Here is a 27,550-nt window from a genome sequence, read left to right as displayed (position 1 = left end):
CAGATGGGATGGCATATCACTACAGAATGCTGTGGTAGCCATGCTGGTTAAATGTGCTTTGAATTCTAAATAAATCACAGACGGTGTCACCAGCAAAGCAACCCCACATCATTACACTTCCTCCTCCATGCCTACTCTGCGTCTCACAAAGACACGGCGGTTGGAACCAAAAATCAAAAATGTTGGCTCATCAGACCTTATTATTGGTGTCCTTTACTAGTGGTTTCTTTGCAGCAATTCGACCATGGAGGTCTGATTCACGCAGTCTCCTCTTAACAGTTGATGTTGAGATGTGTCTGTTACTCTGTGAAGCATTTATTTGGGCTGCAATTTCTGAGGCTGTTAACTCTAATGAACTTATCCTCTGCAGCAGAGGTAACTCTGGGTCTTCCTGTCCTGTGGCGGTCCTCATGAGAGCCAGTTTTGTCAAAGCACTTGACAAAACTGTTGACAAAGTTCTTGAAATTTTCCGAATTGACTGACCTTCATGTCTTACAGTAATGATGGACTGTCATTTCACTTTCCTTATTTGAGCGGTTCTTGCCATAACATGGACTTGGTCTTTTACAAAATAGGGCTATCATCTGTATACGACCCCTAGCTATAGACCTCCCTCTGCCCTCGATACCATAGGTGAATTGATTGCCCCCCATCTATCTTCTGAGCTTGTGCTACTAGGTGACCTAAACTGGGACATGCTTAAAACTTCTTATGGCTGCTATCCCGTTAACGGGATAATATGACAACAGCCAGTGAAAGTACAGGGCGCCAAATTCAAAACAACAGAAATCTCATAATTAAAATTCCTAAAAAATACATGTATCTTATACTGTTTTAAAGGTAATCTTGTTGTTAATCCAACCACAGTGTCCGATTTCAAATATGCTTTACAGCGAAAGCACCACAAACGATTATGTTAGGTCACCACCAAGCCACAGAATAAACACAGCCATTTCTCCAGCCAAAGATAGGAGTCACAAAAAGCACAAAGAGATAAAATGAATCACTAACCTTTGATGATCTTCATCAGATGACACTCATAGGACTTCATGTTCATATTTATATTTTAAAAAATCGGGGTTTACATTGGCGCGTTACATTCACTAGTTCCAAAAACATCCAGTGATTTTGCATAGCCACATCGATTCAACAGAAATACTCATCATAAATGTAGATGATAATACAAGTTATACACATGGAATTATAGATATACCTCTCCTTAATGCAACCGCTGTGTCAGATTTCAAAAAAACTTTACGGAAAAAGCAAAGCATGCAATAATCTGAGACGGCGCTCAGAAAAATAATCAAATTAGCCGCCATGTTGGAGTCAACAGAAACCAGAAATTACATGATAAATATTCCCTTACCTTTGATGATCTTCATCAGAATGCACTCCCAGGAATCCTAGTTACACAATAAATGCTTGATTTGTTCGATAATGTCCGTTATTTATGTCCAAGTAGCTACTTTTATGTCCAAGTAATATACATATCCAAACGCTCGTGCATTACTTCAGACAAAAACTTCAAAACGTTATATTACAGGTCGAAGAAACATTTCGAACTAAGTATAGAATCAATCATTAGGATGTTTTTATCATAAATCTTCAATAACGTTCCAACCGGAGAATTCCTTTGTGTCTAGAGGCGCAACGGAACGCAAGTCGATATCATGTGGAATGTGCGTGACCAGGAAAAGGCTCTCTGCCAGTAATCTGACTAATTCAGCTCGTATTCAGTCCTACAACACAGTAGAAGCCTCATTCAAGTTTCTAAAGACGGTTGACATCTAGTGGAAGCACTAGGAAGTGCAACTTCATTCATATCCCAATGTGAATTCAATAGGGCCTGGGTTGAAAATATACCAAACTCAGATTTCTCACTCCTGTTTGGATTTCTTCTCAGGTTTTTGAACCTACCAGGTACAACTCCAAATCCGTAAACATGGGCACCCTCTTAGATGTCATCCGAACTAACTCGCCCTCCAAATACACCTTTGCTGTTTTCAATCAAGATCTCAGCGATCACTGCCTCATTGCCTGCATCCGTAATGGGTCTGCGACCAAACGACCACCCCTCATCACTGTCAAACGCTCCCTAAAACACTTCTGTGAGCAGGCCTTTCTAATCGACCTGGCCGGGGTATCCTGGAATGACATTGACCTCATCCCGTCAGTAGATGATGCACGGCTATTCTTTAAAAGTGCCTTCCTCACCATCTTAAATAAGCATGCCCCACTCAATTAAAAAAAAACTAGGAATAGATATAGTCCTTGGTTCACTCCAGACCTGTCTGCCCTTGACCAGCACAAAAACATCCTGTGGCGTTCTGCATTAGCATCGAATAGCCCCCTTGATATGCAACTTTTCAGGGAAGTTAGGAACAAATATACACAGGCAGTTCGGAAAGCTAAGGCTAGCTTTTTCAAACAGAAATTTGCATCCTGTAGTACTAACTCAAAAAAGTTCTGGGACACTGTAAAGTCCATGGAGAATAAGAGCACCTCCTCCCAGATGCCCACTGCTCTGAGGCTAGGAAACACTTACCACCGATAAATCCACTATAATTGAGAAATTCAATAAGCATTTCTCTACGGCTGGCCATGCTTTCCACCTGGCTACCCCTACCCCGGTCAACTGCCCTGCACCCTCCACAGCAACCCGCCAAAGCCCCCACCATTTCTCCTCCGCCCAAATCCAGATAGCTGATGTTCTGAAAGAGCTGCAAAATCTGGACCCCTACAAAACAGCCGGGCTAGACAATCTGGATCCTCTCTTTCTAAAATTATCTGCCGAAATTGTTGCAACCCCTATTACTAGCCTGTTCAACCTCTCTTTCGTATCGTCTGAGATTCCCAAAGATTGAAAAGCTGCCGCGGTCATCCACCTCTTCAAAGGGGGTGACACTCTAAACCCAAACTGCTAATGACCTATATCTATCCTACCCTGTCTTTCTAAGGCCAAGTTGACAAACAGATTACCGACCATTTCGAATCCCACCGTACCTTCTCCGCTATGCAATCTGGTTTCAGAGCTGGTCATGGGTGCACCTCAGCCACGCTCAAGGTCCTAAACGACATCATAACCGCCATCAATAAGAGACATTACTGTGCAGCCGTATTCATCGACCTGGCCAAGGCCTTCGACTCTGTCAATCACCACATTCTTATTGGCAGACTCGACAGCCTTGGTTTCTCAAATGATTGCCTCGCCTTGTTCACCAACTACTTCTCTGATAGAGTTCAGTGTGTCAAATCGGAGGGCCTGTTGTCCGGACCTCTGGCAGTCTCTATGGGAGTACCACAGGGTTCAATTCTCAGGCCGACTCTCTTCTCTGTATACATCAATGATTTTGCTCTTGCTGCTGGTGATTCTCTGATCCACCTCTATGCAGACGACAACATTCTGTATACTTCTGGCCCCTCTTTGGACACTGTGTTAACTAACGTCCAACTAACGTCCAGACGAACTCTCCTTCCGTGGCCTCCAACTGCCTTTAAACGCAAGTAAAACTAAATGCATGCTATTCAATCGATCACAGGCCCACACCTGCTCGCCCGTCCAGCATCACTACTCTGGACGGCTCTGACTTAGAATACGTGGACAACTACCAATACCTAGGTGTCTGGTTAGACTGTAAACTCTCCTTCCAGACTCACATTAAGCATCTCCAATCCAAAATTAAATCTAGAATCGGCTTCCTATATCGCAACAAAGCATCCTTCATTCATGCTGCCAAACATACCCTCATAAAACTGACCATCCTACCGATCCTCGACTTCGGTGATGTCATCTATAAAATAGCTTCCAACACACTACTCAACAAACTGGATGCAGTCTATCACAGTGCCATCCGTTTTGTCACCAAAGCCCTATACACTACCCACCATTTCAACCTGTACGCTCTCGTTGGTTGGCTCTCGCTTCATACTCGTCGCCAAACCCACTGGCTCCAGGTCATCTACAAGTCTCTGCTAGGTAAAGCACCGCCTTATCTCAGCTCACTGGTCACCATAGCAGCACCCACCCGTAGCACGCGCTCCAGCAGGTATATCTCACTGGTCACCCCCAAAGCCAATTCCTCCTTTGGTCGTCTTTCCTTCCAGTTTTCTGCTGCCAAAGACTGGAACAAACTGCAAAAATCTCTGAAGTTGGACTCATATCTCCCTCACTAGCTTTACGCACCAGCTGTCAAAGCAGCTCACAGATCACTGTACCTGTACATAGATGGGCTATTTACAGATGGGCTATCTACCTACCTCATCCCCATACTGTATTTATTTATATTTCTCCTTTGCACCCCAGTATCTCTACTTGCACCTTCATCTTCTGCACATCTACCATTCCAGTGTTTAATTGCTATATGTAATTACTTCACCACTATGGCCTATTTATTGCCTTAACTCCCTTATCTTACCTCATTTGCACTCACTGTATACAGTGGGGAGAACAAGTATTTGATACACTGCCGATTTTGCAGGTTTTCCTACTTACAAAGCATGTAGAGGTCTGTAATTTTTATCATAGGTACACTTCAACTGTGAGAGACGGAATCTAAAACAAAAATCCAGAAAATCACATTGTATGATTTTTAAGTAATTCATTTGCATTTTATTGCATGACATAAGTATTTGATCACCTACCAACCAGTAAGAATTCCAGCTCTCACAGACCTGTTAGTTTTTCTTTAAGAAGCCCTCCTGTTCTCCACTCATTACCTGTATTAACTGCACCTGTTTGAACTCGTTACCTGTATAAAAGACACCTGTCCACACACTCAATCAAACAGACTCCAACCTCTCCACAATGGCCAAGACCAGAGAGCTGTGTAAGGACATCAGGGATAAAATTGTAGACCTGCACAAGGCTGGGATGGGCTACAGGACAATAGGCAAGCAGCTTGGTGAGAAGGCAACAACTGTTGGCGCAATTATTAGAAGATAGAAGAAAATAGAAGTTCAAGATGATGGTCAATCACCCTCGGTCTGGGGCTCCATGCAAGATCTCACCTCGTGGGGCATCAATGATCATGAGGAAGGTGAGGGATCAGCCCAGAACTACACGGCAGGACCTGGTCAATGACCTGAAGAGAGCTGGGACCACAGTCTCAAAGAAAACCATTAGTAACACACTACGCCGTCATGGATTAAAATCCTGCAGCGCACACAAGGTCCCCCTGCTCAAGCAGGCGCATGTCCAGGCCCGTCTGAAGTTTGCCAATGACCATCTGGATGATCCAGAGGAGGAATGGGAGAAGGTCATGTGGTCTGATGATTCAAAAATAGAGCTTTTTGGTCTAAACTCCACTCGCCGTGTTTGGAGGAAGAAGAAGGATGAGTACAACCCCAAGAACACCATCCCAACCGTGAAGCATGGAGGTGGAAACATCATTCTTTGGGGATGCTTTTCTGCAAAGGGGACAGGACGACTGCACCGTATTGAGGGGAGGATGGATGGGGCCATGTATTGCGAGATCTTAGCCAACAACCTCCTTCCCTCAGTAAGAGCATTGATGATGGGTCGTGGCTGGGTCTTCCAGCATGACAACGACCCGAAACACACAGCCAGGGCAACTAAGGAGTGGCTCCGTAAGAAGTATCTCAAGGTCCTGGAGTGGCCTAGCCAGTCTCCAGACCTAAACCCAATAGAAAATCTTTGGAGGGAGCTGAAAGTCCGTATTGCCCAGCGACAGCCCCGAAACCTGAAGGATCTGGAGAAGGTCTGTATGGAGGAGTGGGCCAAAATCCCTGCTGCAGTGTGTGCAAACCTGGTCAAGAACTACAGGAAACGTATGATCTCTGTAATTGCAAACAAAGGATTCTGTACCAAATATTAAGTTCTGCTTTTCTGATGTATCAAATACTTATGTCATGCAATAAAATGCTAATTAATTACTTAAAAATCATACAATGTGATTTTCTGGATTTTTGTTTTAGATTCCGTCTCTCACAGTTGAAGTGTACCTATGATAAAAATTACAGACCTCTACATGCTTTTTAAGTAGGAAAATCTGCAAAATCGGCAGTGTATCAAATACTTGTTCTCCCCACTGTATATACTTTTTGTTTTCTTTTGTTCTACTGTATTATTGACTGTATGTTTTGTTTATTCCATGTGTAACTCCGTGTTGTTGTATGTGTCGAATTGCTATGCTTTATCTTGGCCAGGTCGCAGTTGCAAATGGGAACTTGTTCTCAACTAGCCTACCTGGTTAAATAAAGGTTAAATAAATAAATAGCTTGTCACAACAACTGATTCGCTCAAACGCATTAAGAAGGAAATAAATTCCAAAAATTAAAAAGGCACACCTGTTAATTTAAATGCATTCCAGGTGACTACCTCATGAAGCTGGTTGAGAAAATACCAAGAGTGTGCAAAGCTGTCATCAAGGCAAACGGTGGCTACTTTGAAGAATCTCAAATTTAAAATATATTTGGATTTGTTTAACACTTTTTTGGTTACTACATGTTTCTATGTGTGCTATTTCATAGTTTTGATGTCTCCACTATTATTCTACAATGTAGAAAATAGTAAAAATAAAGAAAAACCCTGGAATGAGTAGGTGTGTCCAAACTTTTGACTGGTACTGAACATGTATCAACAAAAAAATCGATGGGGGTGTTTTTGTTACAAAGACGAAAAATGTTCTGCTGTAAATAGGCTATCATATTGATTTGCTTATAAAGGCAGTATGCATACACTTTACCTAGCAAATGAAGTTGTGTGTAGAGTACAACCACAGATAGAACAAGAAGCATACATATCTTCAGCTGTAACAGAACTAGTATGGAATTCTATTCTATTTCTATGGTCTATTCTAATTAGACGGTGACTTAAATAATATATAATCACTCAATAAACATATAGCGAGAAAAAAATATTTTCTATTGTTTGGAAGTAATTATATTAATAGAGTGACTAAGTACAGAATAGATTCAGGCCAGTGATGCTGACGCCGTTGCCATTGCCGCGTTCAAAACAACTTGGAACTCAGTAATCTCAGACTTCCGACTTCGGTGCGTTCAAGACATCTTGGGAAAAAACGAGCTCCGACTGGGAAAAATCGTTCTGGATGGTCACCCAACTCGGAATTACAAGTCGGAAACTCTGGCATCTTTCTTGAGCTCCGACTTTATGATCTGAAGATCACTGACGTCATGATTGACCTTGTTTTTTTCAGAGTTCCAAGTTGTCTTTCAAGCACCATATGCAATCAGCTGTGTAATGCTACGTTGCTGAATGCTTGCTGACACGTATTTGTAGCATGTTAGCTAAAAAGATTATCCTTCATTTCTTTTTTCCCTAGAAAATACACACACTTTTATGAGAACAGGCATGTTGTTTTAGCCCTAGTGGTAGACGAAGACCCCAAATGCTAGCTAGCGTTAACTAACCTAGTCCTTGATCATAACTCCCAATTCCATTACAGTAAAGGCAGAATGTCGCCAGGGCCTAAGTTATCGAGAACAAGTGTGAACCCAAACAAAATACCTGTTCTCATAAAAGTAGCTAGTTACCTAACTTTTCAATCTGGGTAAGTTATCAATATCATTGTATGGGTTGAAACTAATTGGCTAGCTAGCTAATGTTAGCTAGCCAGTTCGATTTTAAACACATTATCGATAGCAAGCTGGCTAACGTTACATCTTATCAAACCTTATCATCAGTTGCAATGTTAGCTATTCAAATCATCCTCTCTATGACATTAAACATTAGGGAGAGGCTATGTATTTAGCTAGTTACATCACAGTACTACAGTATTATAGCTAGCTAGCTACTAACCACACACCAGTCACAGCCATCATGTCGTACGTTTGTTATATGTAATCCATTCCTCGACAAACTGCTCAATATTGTTGAATGCATTAGAAGTTTGTGCCAACTTTATGGAAGCCCATTTTCACTGTTATGTTGAGTAAGTGTGCGTGTGTTGCAGGTGCAACATGTCCAAAACACATGGCAGCTGGGGGAGGACCACACCTTGTCTCTGGGCAATTGGACATCATTGGCAAAGTGGGCATGTAAGTAATCCATACCCAACCCATCCATACCCATCGTGACGCACTCACTTCCAGATATAATTTTGGACAAAACTGACTTTATGACCAAAATAATCTTATTTACACTTTGTAGTCAATGTTGACCCAATAATTAATGTTCCTGACTCATATCGATGCCACATAAGCAGTTTATAACCAGAGAAGTTGGTTCTATGAGGCAGTTCCCCTTTATTAAGACTCAGTAAACCATTACAGAGTGGCACATGGAATGTGTGACCCGATTCAGGAAACTAGGCATATGTCGCAAGTCACGACTTCACAGGAGAGCCATTTGAACGTAAAAAATATTTTTTTTATCAAAATGTGTTTTTTGGCAGAAATGCCTTCTCGAACATGTGAACTTTCATGTGCCTTAATAACAAACGTTTATGCCATCTGTAAATATGAATAAAGTTGTTACATTTCGAGCCTAGTTGGTTCAGCCAAAGAAAAAGGCAGGAACCTTCCAGCTAGCCATGATTGGCTGAGATAATGAGTGGGCTGGACATGCCGAGAGATGGTTTCAGATTGGTCTGCGGTGTAGCATCTTGTGTCTATAAAATGAGCTGCTCGTTATGCGTAGATAATCCTTTCTACTGCAGTTTCTTCCAAAGATATAACGTTAGCCATGGAGAACTGCAAATATGCTGCTACTGCTCTCAATAACATTGCTGCCCTGAATTTATCAGGCGCTATCAACAAAGGTCAGTGGGAAAAAGTTGTGATGAACTACTTCCTGGAGGACAATCATGCCATGCTGACTCTCTCTGACTCTAAAATGAATCAGACGATGAGGAAATCCCTGATTTAGGTAAAAACATTGTCATTGAAGAAGACATTGTAGTCTTCTGATGGAAGAAATTGACTGAGTTTTGAAATCAGTGGAACACAATGGGCCAAAGAAGCTGTGCAAACTAAACGGAAATGACACAGGACGTCTTATTTAATAAAAGGGGTTGCAGTCTGCAGCAGCGCAGATCAACTACATGCACCATTTCTCCACCAACTACGGAGTTGGGGAAACAGGTGTGTACCTGAATTGTGATAACTGCAGTGGCCAAAACAAGAACTGGTTTGTGCTCTGGTATTGTGCTTGGCGGACCATGCACAAGCTCCACCACAGTCTGGACCTTCACTTCCTGATCACAGGCCACACCAAGTTTGCCCCTGACTGGTGCTTCGGCCATATCAAGCAGCGCTTCAGAAAGACCAGAGTGAACACGTCTGAGATTGCTGGTGTTGTGAAGGACAGCACTGTGACAGGGGTGAACATCCCACAAGCTGGTTAGACTGGAGGATGGTACAGTGCTGGTGGAAAGCTATGGCTGGCAACAACACCTGACTCTGTACTTCAGGCCGCTGCCACAGATCAAACAGTACCAGCACTTCAGGTGAAAATAATTTTCATTACATTGTATGAGGTTATTCTTCTTATCTAAACTTGGGAGGTGAATTGATGTTGTGCAGGGTAGTAATTTCTTTTGATTTGTTGCTGTTATGTCCTGTTTTACAGCTTCGATGCTCTGGAGCCTGGTGTTGTTGTCGCCAAGGAGTGTTCAGACTCAACGCTGACATCCTTCCTCCCATAGATGGTCTGCCTGTACAAGCACCACCTGGACTGGACACAGCTAGAAAAACGTATATTTTTGAAGATCAGTTTTGCGACGAAGAAGATCAGTTTTGAAGATCAGTTTTGCGACAAAGAGGCTATGGACATCACATGCCCTCACCAAAGTCAAGGGCAGGACAGAAACAGGCTCTCTCCTAACAACAAATCGTTGCTGCTACAATTTTGTTTTATCCTGCTGCTTAGCCACTTTACCCCTGATTGTATGCATATAACTACCTCGTCTATCACTGATATCGTTATTGATATTGTTCTTGTACATACTGTATATTATTTTATTTATATTGATATATCTATTTCTGATATTGCTACTATGCAAGTAACCATTTGGCTGTACCTTTTACACCTTAGAGACCCATCCAGTTAGCAAGACTTAGCAAAATATTGATGTATAAAATGAATATTGATATGTGTGGTCGTAACATGATATTGTGACATAGCACAACAATATCATGTGACCGTATCAAGTGTCCACCACATAAATATATGGCGCATGCATCGGTTTATGTACTGTACATGTGCACCTCACTCAGGTTTCAACTCAGGTTGCATGGCCTTAACTTATGTATGGAAAACTATGTGATACGTGTATGTGTAACAGTATATAAAGTATGTTAATGTACTGGTCAGTGGTGTAAAGTACTTTAGTAAAAGTACTACTTAAGTCTTTTTTGGGGGTATCTGTACATTACTTTACTATTTATATTTTTGGCAACTTTTACTTTCATTCCACTACATTCCAAAAGAAAATAATGTACTTTTCACTCCATACATTTTCCTTGACACCCAAAAGTACCTGTTACATTTTGACAAGAAAATTGTCCAATTCATACACTATCAAGAGAACATACCTGGTCATCCCTGCTGCACCTGATCTGGCAGACTCACTAAACACAAAAACGCTTCGTTTGTAAATTATGTCTGAGTCTTGTAGTGTGCCCGCGCCTATCCGTCAATAAAAATAAAAATGTTCTAATTATACCTTCTGGTTTAATATAAGGAATTTTAAATGATTTATACTTTTACTCAAGTACGACAATTTAGTACTTTTTCCACCACTGGATGTGGCTGGGGGTTATAGCATGTCTTTCACATGACCCATCAATTTAGACAAGTGTGTCTGGGTAAGAGTAATCTAATATTTATAAAATCTTTTTATTTGGACACTTTGTTTACTTGGAATTTTTCCTTATTGTAGGCTACTACTTTTATCACTTTCAGCCTTAATCTTTACTACACTACTCACTGTTTAACACATGGCCTCAAATGTGAATCCTTAAAGAGATGGGTGGGGCTGGTTTAAGAGGGTGTGAACAATGCTGAATGGGTGTAGACAAAGGAGAGCTTTCTCAAAAGTGAGTTTACAAGTTCATCAACTTTCAAAGCAGAATTACTTTCCCATTGTTCCTCAAATGCAGTCTCTACTTTTATCCAATGTAAAAAAAAAAAAAAATAATCAAATGTTGCTACATAAGACCGATTTTGAGCCAGTCAGTCACAGATGCACATTTTCTTTTCTAATCAGGTTAACTGAAGGTAATGTTAGAGTAACTCTTAAGGAAAACATCTAAATGCGACTGCCAACATATGTTGTGTTAGAACGACGAGCGTACACAGGAAAAAATGAAACTGCTGCAACTGGCAGTGGTGTTTAAGCGTTTCCTCTTCAGTGCCGACTCCCTCCGGTAATTTTTCATTTAGAGAACCTTCGTTGAAACGCCATGGCAGGCTTTCTGCATCAGAGAGTGAGGGGTTACTCCAGAAACGAGTGCACAATGATGAAGTGCGATTATACGACCTCGGTGTAAAAAAGAAAAAAAAAGAATAGCAGAAAACTTCTGAAAATGTCAAGGTGGATTAGATAAATGAAGTGAGGGAGAGAGGAAGAGAGAGGAGAAGGAGGAGTGAATAATGGTTGGAAGCGTAAGACTGGGGCATGCGGGGGTGCGGAAGGGTTATTCACAGAGACCGACAAACAATTTTCCCTCCCATCAGGCAAATCAATCGAAGACCTACAGCGACTACTGTGAGAGCCTTATGGGTTCTTTTCAATTTCCACTCGAGCTGGCACACAGCTGCACACTGTTACCTTTGTAGTGACACACAGAGAAAGATGCTTGAAAGACTACATCAAAACAAAGCAACATGAACATAAAGATGCAGGTTGTGCGTGGGCTCAAAGCTTCATTGAAGGATCGCACAACAAAGCCAACCAATGTGATTTCATATCGTGTAGAGTGAAAATATTGATTGAGTTAAGAAATGTTGATTGGGGTGATATTAGGTTGACATTCTTCCCTTTTTAGTTTGTGTCTTATAATGTCAATCATTAATTCAAGGGAGAACAGTCGTCTGTCCTTGGTTGCATTATCTCCAATGCTTGGAGGTACAAATACAGTGGTAAACAAATCAAGAAATATAATTTTGGGAAAAAATGACCATATAGCTCCTTTTGCACCTTCAGTGCCTTGGATTCCAGTAAATATTACTAGTAAACAACACAATGTCTGCTAAATGTCATTAAAAACTACTCAGGTCTAGACAATGCAGGTTGTGTCTGAAAGGGAGTCAAATTAAAATTGACTACATTGAAAGTGTGCTACCATTCAATGCTGTTCATTGACTATAGCTCAGCATTCAACACCATAGTACTCTCCAAGCTCATCATTAAGCTTGAAGCCCTGGGTTCTGAAGCCCACCCTGTGCAAGTGGGTCCTGGACTTCCTGACGGGCCGCCCCCAGGTGGTGAAGTTAGGAAACAACACCTACACTTCGCTGATCCTCAACACTGGGGCCCCACAAGGGTGCGTACTCAGCCCCCTCCTGTACTCTGTTCACCAATGACTGCGTGGCCTAGCACGCCTCCAACTCAATCATCAAGTTTGCAGACGACACAACAGTAGTAGGCTTGATTACAAACAATGACGAGACAGCCTACAGGGAGGAGGTGAGGGCTATGGGAGTGTGGCGCCAGGAAAATAACCTCTCACTCAACGTCAACAAAACAAAGGAGGTGATCGTGGACTTCAGGAAACAGCAGAGGGAGCACCCCTCTATCCACATCGATGGGACAGCAGTGGAGAAGGTGGAAAGTTAAATTCCTCGGCGTACACATCACTGACAAACTGAAATGGTCCACCCACACAGACAGTGTGGTGAACAAGGCGCAACAGCGCCTCTTCAACCTCAGGAAGCTGAAGAAATTTGGCTTGTCACCTAAAACCCTCACAAACTTTTACAGATGCACAACTGAGAGCATCCTGTCGGACTGTAACACCCCACGCATCACCGGGGGCAAACTATCTGCCCTCCAGGACACCTACAGCATCCGATGTCACAGGAAGGCCAAAAATATCATCAAGGCTAACAACCACCCGAGCCACTGCCTGTTCATCCCGCTATCATCCAGAAGGCGAGGTCAGTACAGGTGCATCAAAGCTGGGACCGAGAGACTTCTATCTCAAGGCCATCAGACTGTTAAATAGCCATCACTAGCACAGAGAGGCGGCTGCCTACCTACAGACTTGATATCATTGGCCACTAATAAATTGAACACTAGTCACTTTAATAATGTCACTTAAATAATGTTTACATGTCTTGCATTACTCATCTCATATGTATATACTGTATTATATACTATTCTACTGTATTCTAGTCTATGCCGCTCTGACATTGCTCGTCCATATATTAAATATTCAAAATTCCATTCCTTACTTAGATTTGTGTGTATTGGGTATATGTTGTGCCATTGTTAGATATTGCTGCACTGTCAGAACTAGAACCACAAGCGTTTCGCTACACCCGCAATAACATCTGCTAAACACGTGTATGTGACCAATAAAATCTGATTTGATTTGAGCGTCTGAAATAGAAAAAAATAAAAATAAATCACAAATCAATCCTAAAACCAAGATCTAAATGGGAAATCTGATTAAAAAAAACTCCAATATAATAACACACAAATAACGGGTGTTATTTAAGCTTGGTTGAACACGAACACATATTAAATGGCGCTGCTGCGTTATAAACAGGCACATAAGAGTCAAATGAAGAAATTGTGGTATTGACTAATTGCTCTGACTAATCCATAAGTGGCTTGAAACAGGACGATATTGAGTGAAAACAAATCAGTGACTGTGGGAGACCCGGAAACTTGCATAGGGATAAACCCCATTATGTTCTGATTGACTGCTCATCACTTGCAGGCGACAAAAATCAATACCCGACAAATAGAAATATCCATGCAGTGGCGCATTCAACAGTCCACATTGTAATAAATAAAATCTGTATTGTTAATGAATTACAGCGGCAGGGTATTAGGGGGAGAAGTAGATAAGAAAGTGAGAGAATCTGTGGACCATTATCCATGCAGTCTATCCCCAACTAAACTATTTGGCAGAGATGTATTTTTGTGTCCTTTTAAATTTAGTGGCAAAGGGAAAGGGGGATAGTGGTGCAGAGGCAGTCGTTTCGCTAGTTGGCTAACGGCTTCTGTAGTAAATGCAAATGAAGTCATTATCCTGAAAAGTCAGCCGACACATTCATGGCATCGGACAGTGGTATCTGGCGTTGGTGATGCAGTATGTCCTATGTTTAATGATGTAAAAGTATACAGGAAAAAGGGCAGATTAAAGAGGAGTGTGTGAAATGTGACAAATGGTTTTCTTTGTAGGAATGCATAAAGGCCCAAAAATGTTGGGAAGGGTGTTTATTTTTTATTTTCAAGTGTTTCAAGTGAGCACTTGAAAAATAGTTGTTATATTCAAAAACAGCTGGCACTGGGCTGTACAAATTGGTGATACAGGCAACCTGCCACCTGACACATTCGCTGTACAAATGAGGTCTAATTGGGCTCGAGTTGTGCCAGCGAGCGTTCTGCCTCTGGAGGGCAGGGGTAGCAGTTGGGGCACAGAGGAAACATGGGCACCCCATAGTGGCACTACACCGCACCCACTGGCAGAAACAGAAACAGGTAGGGGGGTCTTGTTGGAGCAAGAACCCCTGAGGACTGGGTTTCCTTCCTGGGGTAGAAAACAGGAGCTTTACTCAGTTTGCCAGTGGGCTAAGGGGGTCCAGTTCAGTAAATATTCGTGTTCAGGTTTCTTCTAGTCTGATGTAAGCCCACTTGGCTGGGAAGCTTCTCAGCACCATCAGCATCTAAGGATGTTCATGAGCTCAGCGTCTTAGTAGGTGTGCACATATTTCTTCTGCATTTAGAAATATTATTGTTGGGAATGCAACACGGGAAGGAGAGAGAAAACAGGTGCCCCTCTTGGCATCTGTCCCAAATTGCTCAAATCTATCCAGTACTGCCAGGTGGACTGAAATGAGTCAACGAGAACAGAGGGGAAGGACGTGGTTTGATGGATTACAACCCACCCCGGGTATGGATAGATGCAGTAATATAATATGGCCATTTGACAGGGACTTTTATCCAAGGCGACATTGACAGTCACACATATTTGGCTAATGCAGGATGTAAATCCACAACCCTGATGTTGCCAGCATCATGCTCTGTCTAAGACACTGAGCCACTGGAGCCACATAGACAATGTCGAGTTCTAGATGTGCATATGGGTGTACTCACTAGGGGAGGGCTGGCTGTGGTCTGTGCTGTAGTCCTCAGGGGGGGCTGCTAGGGGGGCGGTGCTGTGGGGAGGCTCGCTGGCTAGGCTGGAGCGGCTCTCTGACAGCAGGCTGCCATGTGGGCACCATCCCAGCCCTGTGCGGGTCCCGGTCGCCCCCCCATTGAACACTGTGGACAAACACACAGAGCCAAGGGGTCAAAAGGCACAGTCTCGAAGATTTCCTGTTATTCAATAGTTTTGCTGTTCATTTTGATTCCTATGCCCATTGATTCTTCAAGAATATAGCTGATAAAAGGCTTATACGCTTAGTACTGTCTTACCGCCATATTATCTCAAAATCAAATGTTGTATTACTCCATTGTGTATATTTGTGTTGTCATATGCATGGCAGGGTCAGGCTGTTGAAATTACAGAGAGAAGGTATACTTCCAGAGGGATGTACCTGAGTCGGTGCGCTGCTTGCCCTCATGCAGACTGTGGTTGGACACCTTGCTCTCCACGCTGCCCTCACTGTGGTCCGACTCGCTGCCACTAGACACCACTGCAGACAGACAGACGGACAAGCAAGACAAGAGGAAACGTCAATAGGGGATTATAGCAGTAGGGCTGTGGCGGTCCCAACATTTTGTCAGCTGGTGATTGTCAAGAAAATAAATGCAGGTCTCACGGTAATTGACCGTTAATTAACATAAACCCATTTAGCATCTGCTGGCTTCCAGACATAACCTACAAGCCACTGATGCAGACCTTTGGAACATCTACATTTTAAAAAGTCTCATAAATCCATGAAATATAGCCTACACCTTCACAATAAATCCATTATAAATCCAGCCACCCTAGTCATAGACTGTTCTCTCTGCTACTGCACGGCAATCGGTACCGGAGCGCCAAGTCTAGGTCCAAAAGGCTTAACAGCTTCTACCCCCAAGCCATAAGACTCCTGAACAGCTAATCAAAGGGATACCCAGACTCCTCTTTTACGCTGCTGCTACTCTCTGTTTATTATCTATACATGGTCACTTTAACTCTACCTACATGTACATATTAACTCAAGTACCTCGACAAACCTGTGCACCCACACATTGACTCTGTACCGGTACACCCTGTATATAGACTCGCTATTGTTATTTTACTGCTGCTGTTTAAATATTTGTTAATCATATTTTTTACTTGACTTATCTATTTTTACTTAACATGTTTTTCTTAACTTCATAAAGCATTGTTGGTTAATAAGGGCTTGTAAGTAAGCATTTCACTGTAAGGTCTACATTATTTATTTTAGACAGGTCTAAACAAACATGATATGAAGAAAATGTAGCCTACTTCAGAAGAACAGAATAGCATATTCTGAGTTGTCCATATCTTAGGCCCTGATCTGGCTACGCAACATGGCTGTGGGCTACACTAGCTCATTTAGCAGACAAGATTTACTTATAATTCCTGTGGCATTACTTTATATTGTTTAATACTAAGAATAATACAATTGAATATACAAAGAATCGGCACCTCCTGGCGTATTCCATAAGAGAATAGTTTATAGAAAACGGATGGGATCCTCCTCTTAAATAGAGGCCATAAAAACTCTGTTGTTTTCTCACGCAATGGCATAGCTTATTGAAATGTTATGCAACATGAGCTTATAGGAACACTTATTTCATTCCATGCATCAACCAGCTATGAGGAGCTGGCTCTCTCTGCGCAACTGATGATCCTACTCTGCTCAAACTGAATGCCAGGGCTCTCATGAAGTGTTTCCCATTGCATTTGCATTGACGTCAGAGGGATTAGAGGGAAAATAGAATGCTGATAAGAGGCCATTAGCAAGTTTGCTACGCTACCAATGACCATCAGAGCGCAGTTTTGGAGAAGCGTAGTTAGCGTGACAAAAAGGTCACGTGGAATTTGACTGCGGTCATGACTAGTGACTGCTGGTGTGGCGGTAATACGGTTACTGTAACAGCCCTAGACTGGGAGACCGGCGCCGGTCTGCCTTCCTATTTTCCGCTGCCCAACTGCTGTGGTTTCAATCAGGTAAGGAAGGCTGGCAATGCAGGGACTGAGTGTGTGCTATACGCCATCCTTTCTCTCTTCCTCTCTCCACATACGCACACGCAGTCTAATTCACTTATACACACACACGCTTTCTTATTGACTCGCATATACACAGATGCGCATACACACACACACGCTGTTATGCATGTCTGTAACACGGATACACACACACACACACCCCCTCTCTCACTCCTTTCTCATGGGCCCTGTGAAATACCACCCAGCTCTTCAATCTGGCCTGATGAATACGGCCAAGGGAGCAGACTTCTGTCTCATTGTCCCTCCTGCACCAGACCGAACTCTGTCAGCCCCACAGGCAGATTAATTTACAGTTTTTATATATTCTTAGGGATTGAAAGTATTGTTAGGTTTAAGCTCTTTGTGTATGAGAAGTGTAATTATCTAGTGGACTGTAGGAATGTGTACGCCACATAACTCAAGGCCTCTCCTGATAAGAAGATCTGTGAAAGGTACGGAGGAGTACAAAGGTTCTGGACTCAAGCTGGGACACAATACCGCCAACATGAGGAACCGACTCAGTTCCTTCATCCTAGACATGGAAGGGGGCATGATCGGAAAGGGGGGGGGGGGGTCTAGTAGGAAGTTAAGAAATATATGTGCTTGTGATCTGTATGGGGCTTTTGCAGCTGCAACACCTAGTGTGGTGAATACATTTAGTCTGAGCATTTCTCTGAGTCCGTCTGGATTACTGTAGCAGAAATTAGAACCTAACACAGTACATCATGCTGCTCGAAAGGAATTCTCTGAGGACACCATATGTACAATTTCCTTCAGTTGTGCCCTGTGAACAAGGAACGTAACCCCAAAACTATGTCCAGGGGAGCTGCACATTCACCCAAAAAACACAGAGCTGCACAGCAAAAGGCTGAAAGGAAAAAAGGAGTGCCTCTGGCTGGTAAAGTGGGTAACACTGCAGCATATATTGAGTACAGGTTAGCGTGCCCACTGCTCTAATCCCACTGTTCTAACCTGTAGGTCTCATTCAACCCTAATCTCTCCTCCCATTAACAATTGTCTATCTATAACAATAACATCTGAAAATACAACTGGGATTCCACTCTCCTTTAAAAAGGAAAATGAAAAAAGGGAAACCAGTGGTATTTTGCGATCTCGCTACATGTTGATTTTGGCATAATGTTCCTCCCATCTCATTAAACAACCAATCGAAAGGGGCGGCAAACAAACTAAATGAAGAGTAATGGCTTTCAGAGAGAGATCTTTCATTTCAATTGATCTTGTTCATTTCAAATATGACTCATGCCTCTGAACAACTCATTTGAAGCACAACTCATGGGCAAGGGACATCCATCTGCATTTTTCAATATTTATCATCATCTTCAAAGTGTGATGTTAAAATGGGTTTCGGTGTAAGAAAGCACACAGTGTGAATTTATGCAGTGTTTATCCTGAATAACAGATTGTATGCCTCCCTTTTTAGTTGCCAAATGGTGTACTTAGTATTCAGGCCCACCACTTAGTGAGAGAGCTTCATCCTGTTAGTGGGAAAGGAGTAGATTGTCACCCAAGTCAATGAAAGCACATTTTATTGATGATAATAATGTGAGCAATGGTATGCAACGCCATTGTCTTTTAACAGTAACAAATGTTTTAGGTCAAAGGCAAGGAGAGTGGACAGTTTTGCGATTCAAATCAAATATAATATATTGTCACGTACACAGTTTACGCAGGCATAAAAGGTACAGCAAAATGCATGTGTGCTAGCTCCCTCCACATTGCAGTACAATAATCAATAATAAAAAGAGTAAAATCAAAAAATATCAAGTAATAGAAGATAGTGTTGACTGTGTGTGTGTGTGTGTGTGTGTGTGTGTGTGTGTGTGTGTGTGTGTGTGTGTGTGTGTGTGTGTGTGTGTGTGTGTGTGTGTGTGCTAAGGGTTGGAGAGTCAGTGCAAATAGATCAGCAATCAGATAAAAGAAGAATGGATGTGGGACAGGTTCACTTGACCTGATTAAAGATAGTACAGTACACTTTTTTTGAAAACAGCACAACACAGTACAATACTGTTCAAAATACACATTCAATGGGATCCCCCTCGACAGAAAACAGAGGGAATTTCCCATTAAAATGATTGACTGAAATGAGTTCCAAAGGTATTGTCCAGAGACAGAGCAATCCTAGCTCTCCCTCCATGTCAACCCCGAACCCACTCATCCTAAAATAACCACCCATTGCCTTCTATGAACCCATCAATTACGGGGCATTATCACCATTACTCGCTAAGAACTGCCAAATACCATAATTTTAGGCACACTAATGAAACCCATTTTGGGATTTACATAAATTATCTCTGATTAACCCGTGAACATTAATTCAAATTAGCTCGGGGCACGTCACTGTGGAGGTCAAAGAACTGATAGATGGTCGGAGCCAACCGAAATCTAACCCCAGAAAAATGACACAATATTTCCTATGAAGTGCACTACATAGGGAATAGGGCGCTATTTGGGACGCTAGCAGAGGGACACCCTTCATCTAGATGGGTAGGGCGAGGTCAATCAAAATCGTTTTTTCTATGCCCGATTCCAAACAACACAGGTCAATGTTGTTATGAATAATTAGTGAGACGCTATTTTGGACATGGTTGTTGTTTGGTTAGTAAAAGGACTAGTTTTGTGCCTCGTACCAACAACAAAAAAGCTGATTAATATATGCACACACGCAATCATGCACAAACACACACACAACTAATACAAAAATACACCCACCCAAACAAGTAAAACAAACCCGTCCTCCAAAAACAAATCCGCTGTATTCGAAAAAAGTGTTATAACCTGGTCAATATTTTATTGAGCCGAGGCAGTCGTTAGACAGTGAATCATCTCCCTATCTTTAGAGCCCAGTTTCTCTCCATGTTGTGCAACAGCCACAAGGCCCCGTCTAAAGCTGTAAATAGTACTGTGGCCAGACCAGTGTGTGTCCTGGTGCTCTCAGGGCTCAAAATCACACTTCCCTGATGAGAGCACTTCATGACTCTGTCTAGGTAGGGAGAGATACTGTATCACTGCATGCCCACTCACAAAACAAGGCTGGAATTGGTTTTGAGCGCCACTCGTTTGGGTAATTTCAAGCCGTGTTATAGATGCACTAGAGAAGTGTACAGGTACATTCTTAGAAAAAAAGTGTTAAACCTGGAACCAAAAAGGGTTCTTCAAAGGGTTCTCCTATGGGGACAGTAAAATAACCCATTTATTTCTAAGAGTGTAGCTGTATGGAAATCACTACTATACATGTGGAAGTCACATTTATATTGAGTCTTATTATATTGAGACTTTATACTGTAGTTCATAAAATAGTAAGGTGTTCACTCCAAAACAGGATTTAAGGCTACATTTTTCTAGTGCAACACAATTGTGCCAAGTGCAAAATATTATAATCTTGCAATGTGACTTATTTTTAGACTTTTCTCCAACAATGTGTGATTAAATTATAAATACATGAGCATAAATAGTTTCCTGTATTTCCTAATTATTAGTTTATAATGCACATTGTTGGAGCAAAGTCTCAAATTAAATCACACTGCAAGATTATAATTTTGCAGTGTGCACCATTATTTTGCTCTATGAAAATGTCACCCGTATAGTACTAAACCCCTGAAAAGTCCCCTTGTTACCGTCCACTGACGCAGTGCGTTGTCACGTTGCATGCTTCCTTAGCTCCTAAGAACTGTACTCAGATCAGCTTTTACACCTGCTGGAGTCTCACAGTGTCAAGATTGCGTTATGCACTACCCCTCCCCCGCCTCCGCTACACAGTATCAGCTCACCTGCGCCGAGGCGGTGGGCCGTGGTTCATGGGGTTCACAGCCGCAGCTGCCAGCACCATCTGATCCCCCCTACGCGCCTGCTGGGACCACAATGGCGTACCATGACTCAGCCTGGCCTATTGGAAAGCACATGTGAAGTGGGCCCGAACGTGACGAGCCTATAGCTTATGCTATGTGATGTAATGTCAGTGGCGGTCGGTGCAACACAGCCTACATTGTTGTCACCATATTAGCTAAACTCAACATAGCTACTACAACTAAAGCGTTAGTAAACCCACAATCCAAGTGTACAATCAAGCAGTACAGTGTACAGCACGTAGTTTAGCAGTTACACCGGTGGCAATACTTTATAAAACCAAAAGTTTACCTTGACTTGGAAGAGTTGGAGTGGTGAAGAGCCTTAGCCAGCTAGCTAACATAACTAGCATTCCTCTCTGAGTCAAATTGTTGAGTAGTCTAAAATTGGCTGCATTAACACCGTTAAAAAGCCGTCAGTATTTTTCAGTGACAACACATTTGTGATATCGGTCTTACGTTTACACACAGGTATTAGGAAACACAGATAGCTAATTAGCACAGGAAGTAAACTCTGTCTTGCATCTTTTTTCCATAAACATGCACTATAACATAGAGATATAGCCATGTGGGAACACTAATCCTATAAAAGGTGTGTATCAATTTAACCTTTTTTATCATTATTTCTCACTGATATGAAAGATAAGGTCTGTACACTAACAAGCTATGTGTGTTAATATTCAGACCGAGAGTCGGGGCTCTTAACTGTCACGCCTGCTCCAGCTCTCCCTCCCTGGCGCTCGAGGGCGTCAGGCTGACCAGCATTACGCACTCCTGCCACCATCATTACACACACCTGCTTCCCTTGTCACACGCATTAGCGATTCATTGGACTCAATCACCGGTGTTATTACCTCTCCTATATCTGTCTGTTCCCCAGCTCTGTTCCCTATTTCAGCATTAATTATCGTGTCGTTGTGTTACCCGCTTCTGATGCTGTTCCTGTCCTGTTACATGTCTTTGCAAAATGAAATGTTCACTCTCCGTACCTGCTTCTCTTCTCCAGCGTTGGTTCTTACACTTAACAAAACTCCCCCCTACAGAAGAAGCCTTCGTCCAATGACTCTTAGGTGAAATGTAATGGAACTGAGAGTTATGATCAAGGGCTTGCTGTAGCTTATGCTTTCAGTACTAGATTCATTATCTGATCCTTTGATTGGATGGACAACATGTCAGTTCATGCTGCAAGAGCCCTGATAGGTTGGAGGACGTCCTCCAGATGTCATCATAATTACTGTGTAAGTTTATGGAAGGGGGTAAGAACCATGCACCTCCTAGGTTTTGTATTGAAGTCAATGTACCCAGAGGAGGACTACACCATGGTACTACCCTACAGATTGCTGTTGGGGTAGTTTTTTCTAAAAAAGGATCACTTTTCTAATGTTTAACAATTTTTTTACATTCTGAAATTCACTGAGTGGGATGGTCCTCCCCAGTGCTTGACTTGGACTGAAATAGGTGTCGGTACTCATTTTGGGTGCCGGTATTGTACATATTTAGGTGCAGGAGCTCCACATTACTTTTGATCTAATATTGTATAAGAGGAACACGACATCAAGCAGTAGGACATTTGAGGTGCAGGTCCTTAGCTCCGGTAAGCTCCTGCCCAAGTCAAGCACTAGTCCCCTTCCTCCTCTGAGGAACCTCCACTGAATGCCATGTTATGTGTGTGTGTGAGGGTGGGTGTTGATTGTCTTCTCAAGTGCAGATGTAAAGCAAGAGGTGATGGTTTGGGAACCTATTTCATCTGTCATTTGAAATAACAGTAGACAGTATATAAATACAGTCTAAAACACTGGGTGTATGATTTATATTCTAATGATTATAATTACATGTGTGACTCCACAGACGGCTGTATGAAAGGGTATGTTTCAGTGCAAGTCCATCCCTTTAATGACCATGACAGTAGAGCTGATAATATAAACCTATTGGTGTCCAGGGAGTCTTTATGGAAATCCCCTTAAACATCCCACAGGCCCACACACTGACAGGTAGATGTGTAGTGAACTATACATTAAGGAGAGACACACAGTTGATGTGTATCGAACTATACAGCATATGCACACACACACACGAGGTACTGTCATTGTGTACTGAGCTATGCAGCAGACAACACACACCTCTGCACTGAACTACTTAATTGAATCGTGAATAAAAGACGGTTGGGTTTTATCCGCGTCACACCCAATTTATTTAATATAAATCTTTATTTTGTGCAGTGTTTTATTTGCAAGGGTTAGGCAAATTGCAACCAGCTGCTCAGTATTTCAGGTAGTATTTCATATTAACGTTATCTTTAATAAGGAACAAATAACGCAGTGGGTTCCCGACAACCATTGTAGGCCACATTTTCTTGCTCTTGCAAGATGCTGTCATAAATATGATGCAGTTTAAGAAATGGACTGAGGGGCTTCACTTCTCACTGTCAGTTTGGGGCCAGTGAACATACATGTATGCAACGGTTTGAAAACATGGATTTAATGTCGGAAAGCAGGCACCAGACATATACAGCATAAATGCCACGCTAAAACACGTGGCCCTTCAAGCTTATAGAATGTTGAAATCTAAAATGGCACAAACTGTTTACCAAAAACAGGGTGATATCAACTAAGCTCAGCCTCCTATATCTCAGACATACGGATTTAGCTCGGGATTCAATAAATACACAGCTCCAGTTACAGCATTGTGATAGAAAATAAACTGGAGAGACACTAACATATTTATTGAGGAAAATGCAGCGACAAGTGCTTTTAGAATGGCTCAGGAGCATGGTCAGATACAAATCACATCTGTGGCCTCGCAATAAAGGCTGTTTGTTCATTTCCCAGGTGAGTCATAGCAAATATGTGATATAGCGGTGCTCCGAGGCCCCCAGCTAGCCATTCAGCATCACACAGATAAGGAGCGTGGCCCTGAGAACCACCATAGAGAACATAGATGGGGCCTTAGAAAGTGAGTCTTACATTCTAAGGCAATGATACTTTCAGTGAACATGACAACGGTTGACCTTGTGGGTTATAAAGCTGTGAGGGTAACAGTGTCCACGTTCACTGTTAACGTTTTATCAAACTTGTAAGGTGCATCCAAAGCACGACTACAAATAATATATAGGATTTGTTATAGCTCCACAGAGACAATAGATTGATGACGATGCATCTCCCTGTTATCATTGTCATGTTGTCAGATTTGACAATTTTACTGAAGATGAATGGCAACAAAGACTAACTGGGAGGGAAAATTGAGAAAATGGATTCACCTTCTGTTGTATAGGAAGGAGATATTGGACTTGAAGCTACCCACACACGTTAGAACAAACATTTCTAAACCTTGTTTCTCTAAAAGAGCTCCAGTCTTCCATGGGAACTGTCCAATTAAGATAAGAGGCCGACAAAACAGGAGACTTTGAAAACATGGGTCCTCGTTTGTTCAGGCTCCCGTCACAAAGTTCCTTTGGATGCATTTGGAGAGAAAAAAAACAAACATTTGAGGATAAAGCAATAAAAGGAGGAGTTGGCGAGAAGTGCACAATACGTCTTATCTCCAAGTTTCAGGTTTCTAATGCTTGTTACTTTCAACATGTGTACAGGTACCATCAGACATAATGTCATGTTTGTGTCGATTTGAATTATGAACGCTATAGGTTAGAAATGTCTGAAAATGAACCAATGCGTCAACCTTGCAATGTGGCACGACCGCAATATTTTGCCTTACATTTTAGTCCAATTCATATTGTATCACATAATATTTATATTAAGCATTGGAATAAGGAGATGTTTTTCACCATTTTCAATTACAATTCATGCTTAGCGCTACCAATCAAGTACACTCCAGCTGTCCTTGTCATGCGCGCTCCTCTTCACAAGTGGAAAACTCAACACATTTCCATAAGGTAACTGACTCCCAGAATCATAAATATATATATTCGTAACCACTAACCTGTTGAGTAGAGCTTATGTGAGAAGCTGACCCATCAAGTCGATTGATTAAGGCATAATGATGTCATATGTCATTTTTAAACATTCATTCACTTGGTTGATATTTTGCTAACATTATAAAGTAACTAGAGACAACGGCCTGTGTTTAACCTTTTACATTTTTTTATTACAGGTCAGTTAACATTGCGTTATTTTCGTCCCAACCGTCTCTCCTGTAATTTCTCCCAGGCTAACACTCAAGATTAGCTAGCATGAAACCTATGCTGTCCTTTAGTCACGAGATGGGTTAAGAAAATGACATACACTACATGACCAAAAGTATGTGGACATTTCAAAATCATGGGTATTAATATGGAGTTGGTCCCCCCTTTGCTGCTTTAACAACCTCCACTCTTCTGTGAAGGGTTTCCACCAGATGTTGGAACATTGCTGCGGGGACTTGCTTTCATTCTGCCACAAAATAATTTGTGAGGTCGGGCACTGATGTTGGGCGAAAGGCCTGGCTCGCACTCAGCGTTCCAATTAATCCCAAAGGTGTTCGATGGGGTTGAGGTCAGGGCTATGTGCAAGCCAGTCAAGTTCTTCCCCCCGGTTTTGACAAACCAGTTCTGCATGGACCTCGCTTTGTGCACGGGGGCATTGTCATGCTGAAACAGAAAATGGCCTTCCCCAAACTGTTGCCATAAAGTTGAAAGCACAGAATCATATTGAATGTAATCGTATGCTGTAGCTTTAAGATTTCCCTTCACTGGAACTAAGGGGCCTAGCCCGAACGATGAAAAACAGCAAAATACCATCATTTCTCCTCCACCAAACTTTACAATTGGCACTATGCATTCGGGGAGGTAGCGTTCTCCTGGCATCTGCCAAACCAAGATTAGTCAGTCGGATTGACAGATGATGAAACGTGATTCATCACTCGAGAGAACATGCTCCCGACAAACAATTATTGTGCAGTTTGGAACTCGGTAGTGAGTGTTGCAACCGAGGACAGATGATTTTTATGCACTACGCGCTTCAGCACTCGGCAGTCCAATTCTGTGAGATTGTGTGGCCTATCACCTCCGAGACGTTTCCGCTTCACCATAACAGCACTCACAGTTGACCGGTGCAGCTCTAGCAGGGCAGAAATATAACAAACTGACTTGTTGGAAAGGTGGCATCCTATGACAGTCACTGAGCGCTTCAGTTAGGCCATTCTACTGCCAATGTTTGAAGATTGCATGGCGGTGTGCTCGATTTTATAGACCTGTCAGTAATGGGTGTGGCTGAAATAGCGAAATCCACTAATTTGAAGGGGTGTACAAATACAGTACCAGTCAAAATATTTACCTAATAGGGCCATCTTCTGTATACCACCGCTACCTTGTCACAACACAACTGATTGGCTCAAACGCATTAAAGAAGGAAAGAAATTCCACAAATTAAACTTTTAACAAGGCACATCTGTTAATTGAAATGCATTCCAGGTGACTACTTCTTGAAGCTGGTTGAAAGAATGCCATGAGTGTGCAAAGCTGTCATCAAAGCAAAGGATGGCTACTTTGAAGAATCTCAAATATATTTGGATTTGTTTAACACTTTTTTTGTTTATACATGATTCCATATGTGTTATTTCATTGTTTTGATGACTTCACAATTATTCTACAATGTAGAAAAAAGTAAAAAAAAAAAAAAAAACTTGAATGAGCAAACTTTTGACTGGTACTGTATATAAAGAACTGATGGTTATATTATATTCAGTTCTATGCATGTCTCAGAAGCCGCAATGACACCAAATTCACCCATAGATTTTAAACTATTCCAAATAAGGACATAAGGCTTTAATACAGTGGACATGGGGAGTGAATGACTGACCTTTGCTGTATGCCCATGTGTAGGTCTGACTGACTGTGGAACTCTTGGCCATCTTCTGCCCTCCTCTCTGGGCCCCTTGCAGTCCGAGAGCAGCCCCACTCTGCCCCTCCTTCCCTGGGCGCACGTAATTGGGCAGGGCCTTGTAGAACCAGGCTCCAGAGCGCTTCCACACCTGGAAAACACATACAGAAGGGCTGGGATCCATTTTGAGGACAAATATGTGCGTTCATAAAGGTCAAGTAGTACTTCTTCCGTTTTAATACATTTTCTCCAGTTTCCTGGATACCGAACATGGCCCTAGTTTACAAAGAGCGAGGCTCAACCTCACATCAGACAAACATTGAAAATGTGCAATTTGCATATATTAGACATAAGAAATGACAGCGGCACAGAAGTCAAGAATTTTATGAGCGAGCAGCTCTTGCTTTTCCACGAATACCCAAGAGGAAAATAACTATAATTTCAAAGACTCAGATTGGTCTAATAGCAATGTCTAAACTCCCAGAGGCCACAACCGTAATGTCTGGAGATGCACTGACAAACAGTCTCCCCACTGGGCAGAGATGTCAG

General features: G+C 42.2%; 1 protein-coding gene across 3 annotated transcripts in view; it reads right to left on the bottom strand.

The window, feature by feature from the left end:
* Nucleotides 1-27,550, bottom strand: part of LOC139530087 (double C2-like domain-containing protein beta) — a 312,939-nt gene that overhangs the window by 239,444 nt on the left and 45,945 nt on the right. For all 3 annotated transcript variants that reach the window (XM_071326180.1, XM_071326197.1, XM_071326190.1), the window contains 3 exons: nt 26,981-27,152; nt 15,698-15,796; nt 15,255-15,422 (listed from right to left, as the gene is read on the bottom strand). In XM_071326180.1, coding sequence (XP_071182281.1) covers nt 15,255-15,422; nt 15,698-15,796; nt 26,981-27,152 — 439 coding nt within the window. The remainder of the gene's footprint in view (nt 1-15,254; nt 15,423-15,697; nt 15,797-26,980; nt 27,153-27,550) is intronic.

Source organism: Salvelinus alpinus, chromosome 1 (genome assembly GCF_045679555.1).
Source record: "Salvelinus alpinus chromosome 1, SLU_Salpinus.1, whole genome shotgun sequence".
NCBI classification, from domain to species: Eukaryota; Metazoa; Chordata; class Actinopteri; order Salmoniformes; family Salmonidae; genus Salvelinus; species Salvelinus alpinus.
This window is presented reverse-complemented; position numbering and strand designations above follow the sequence as displayed.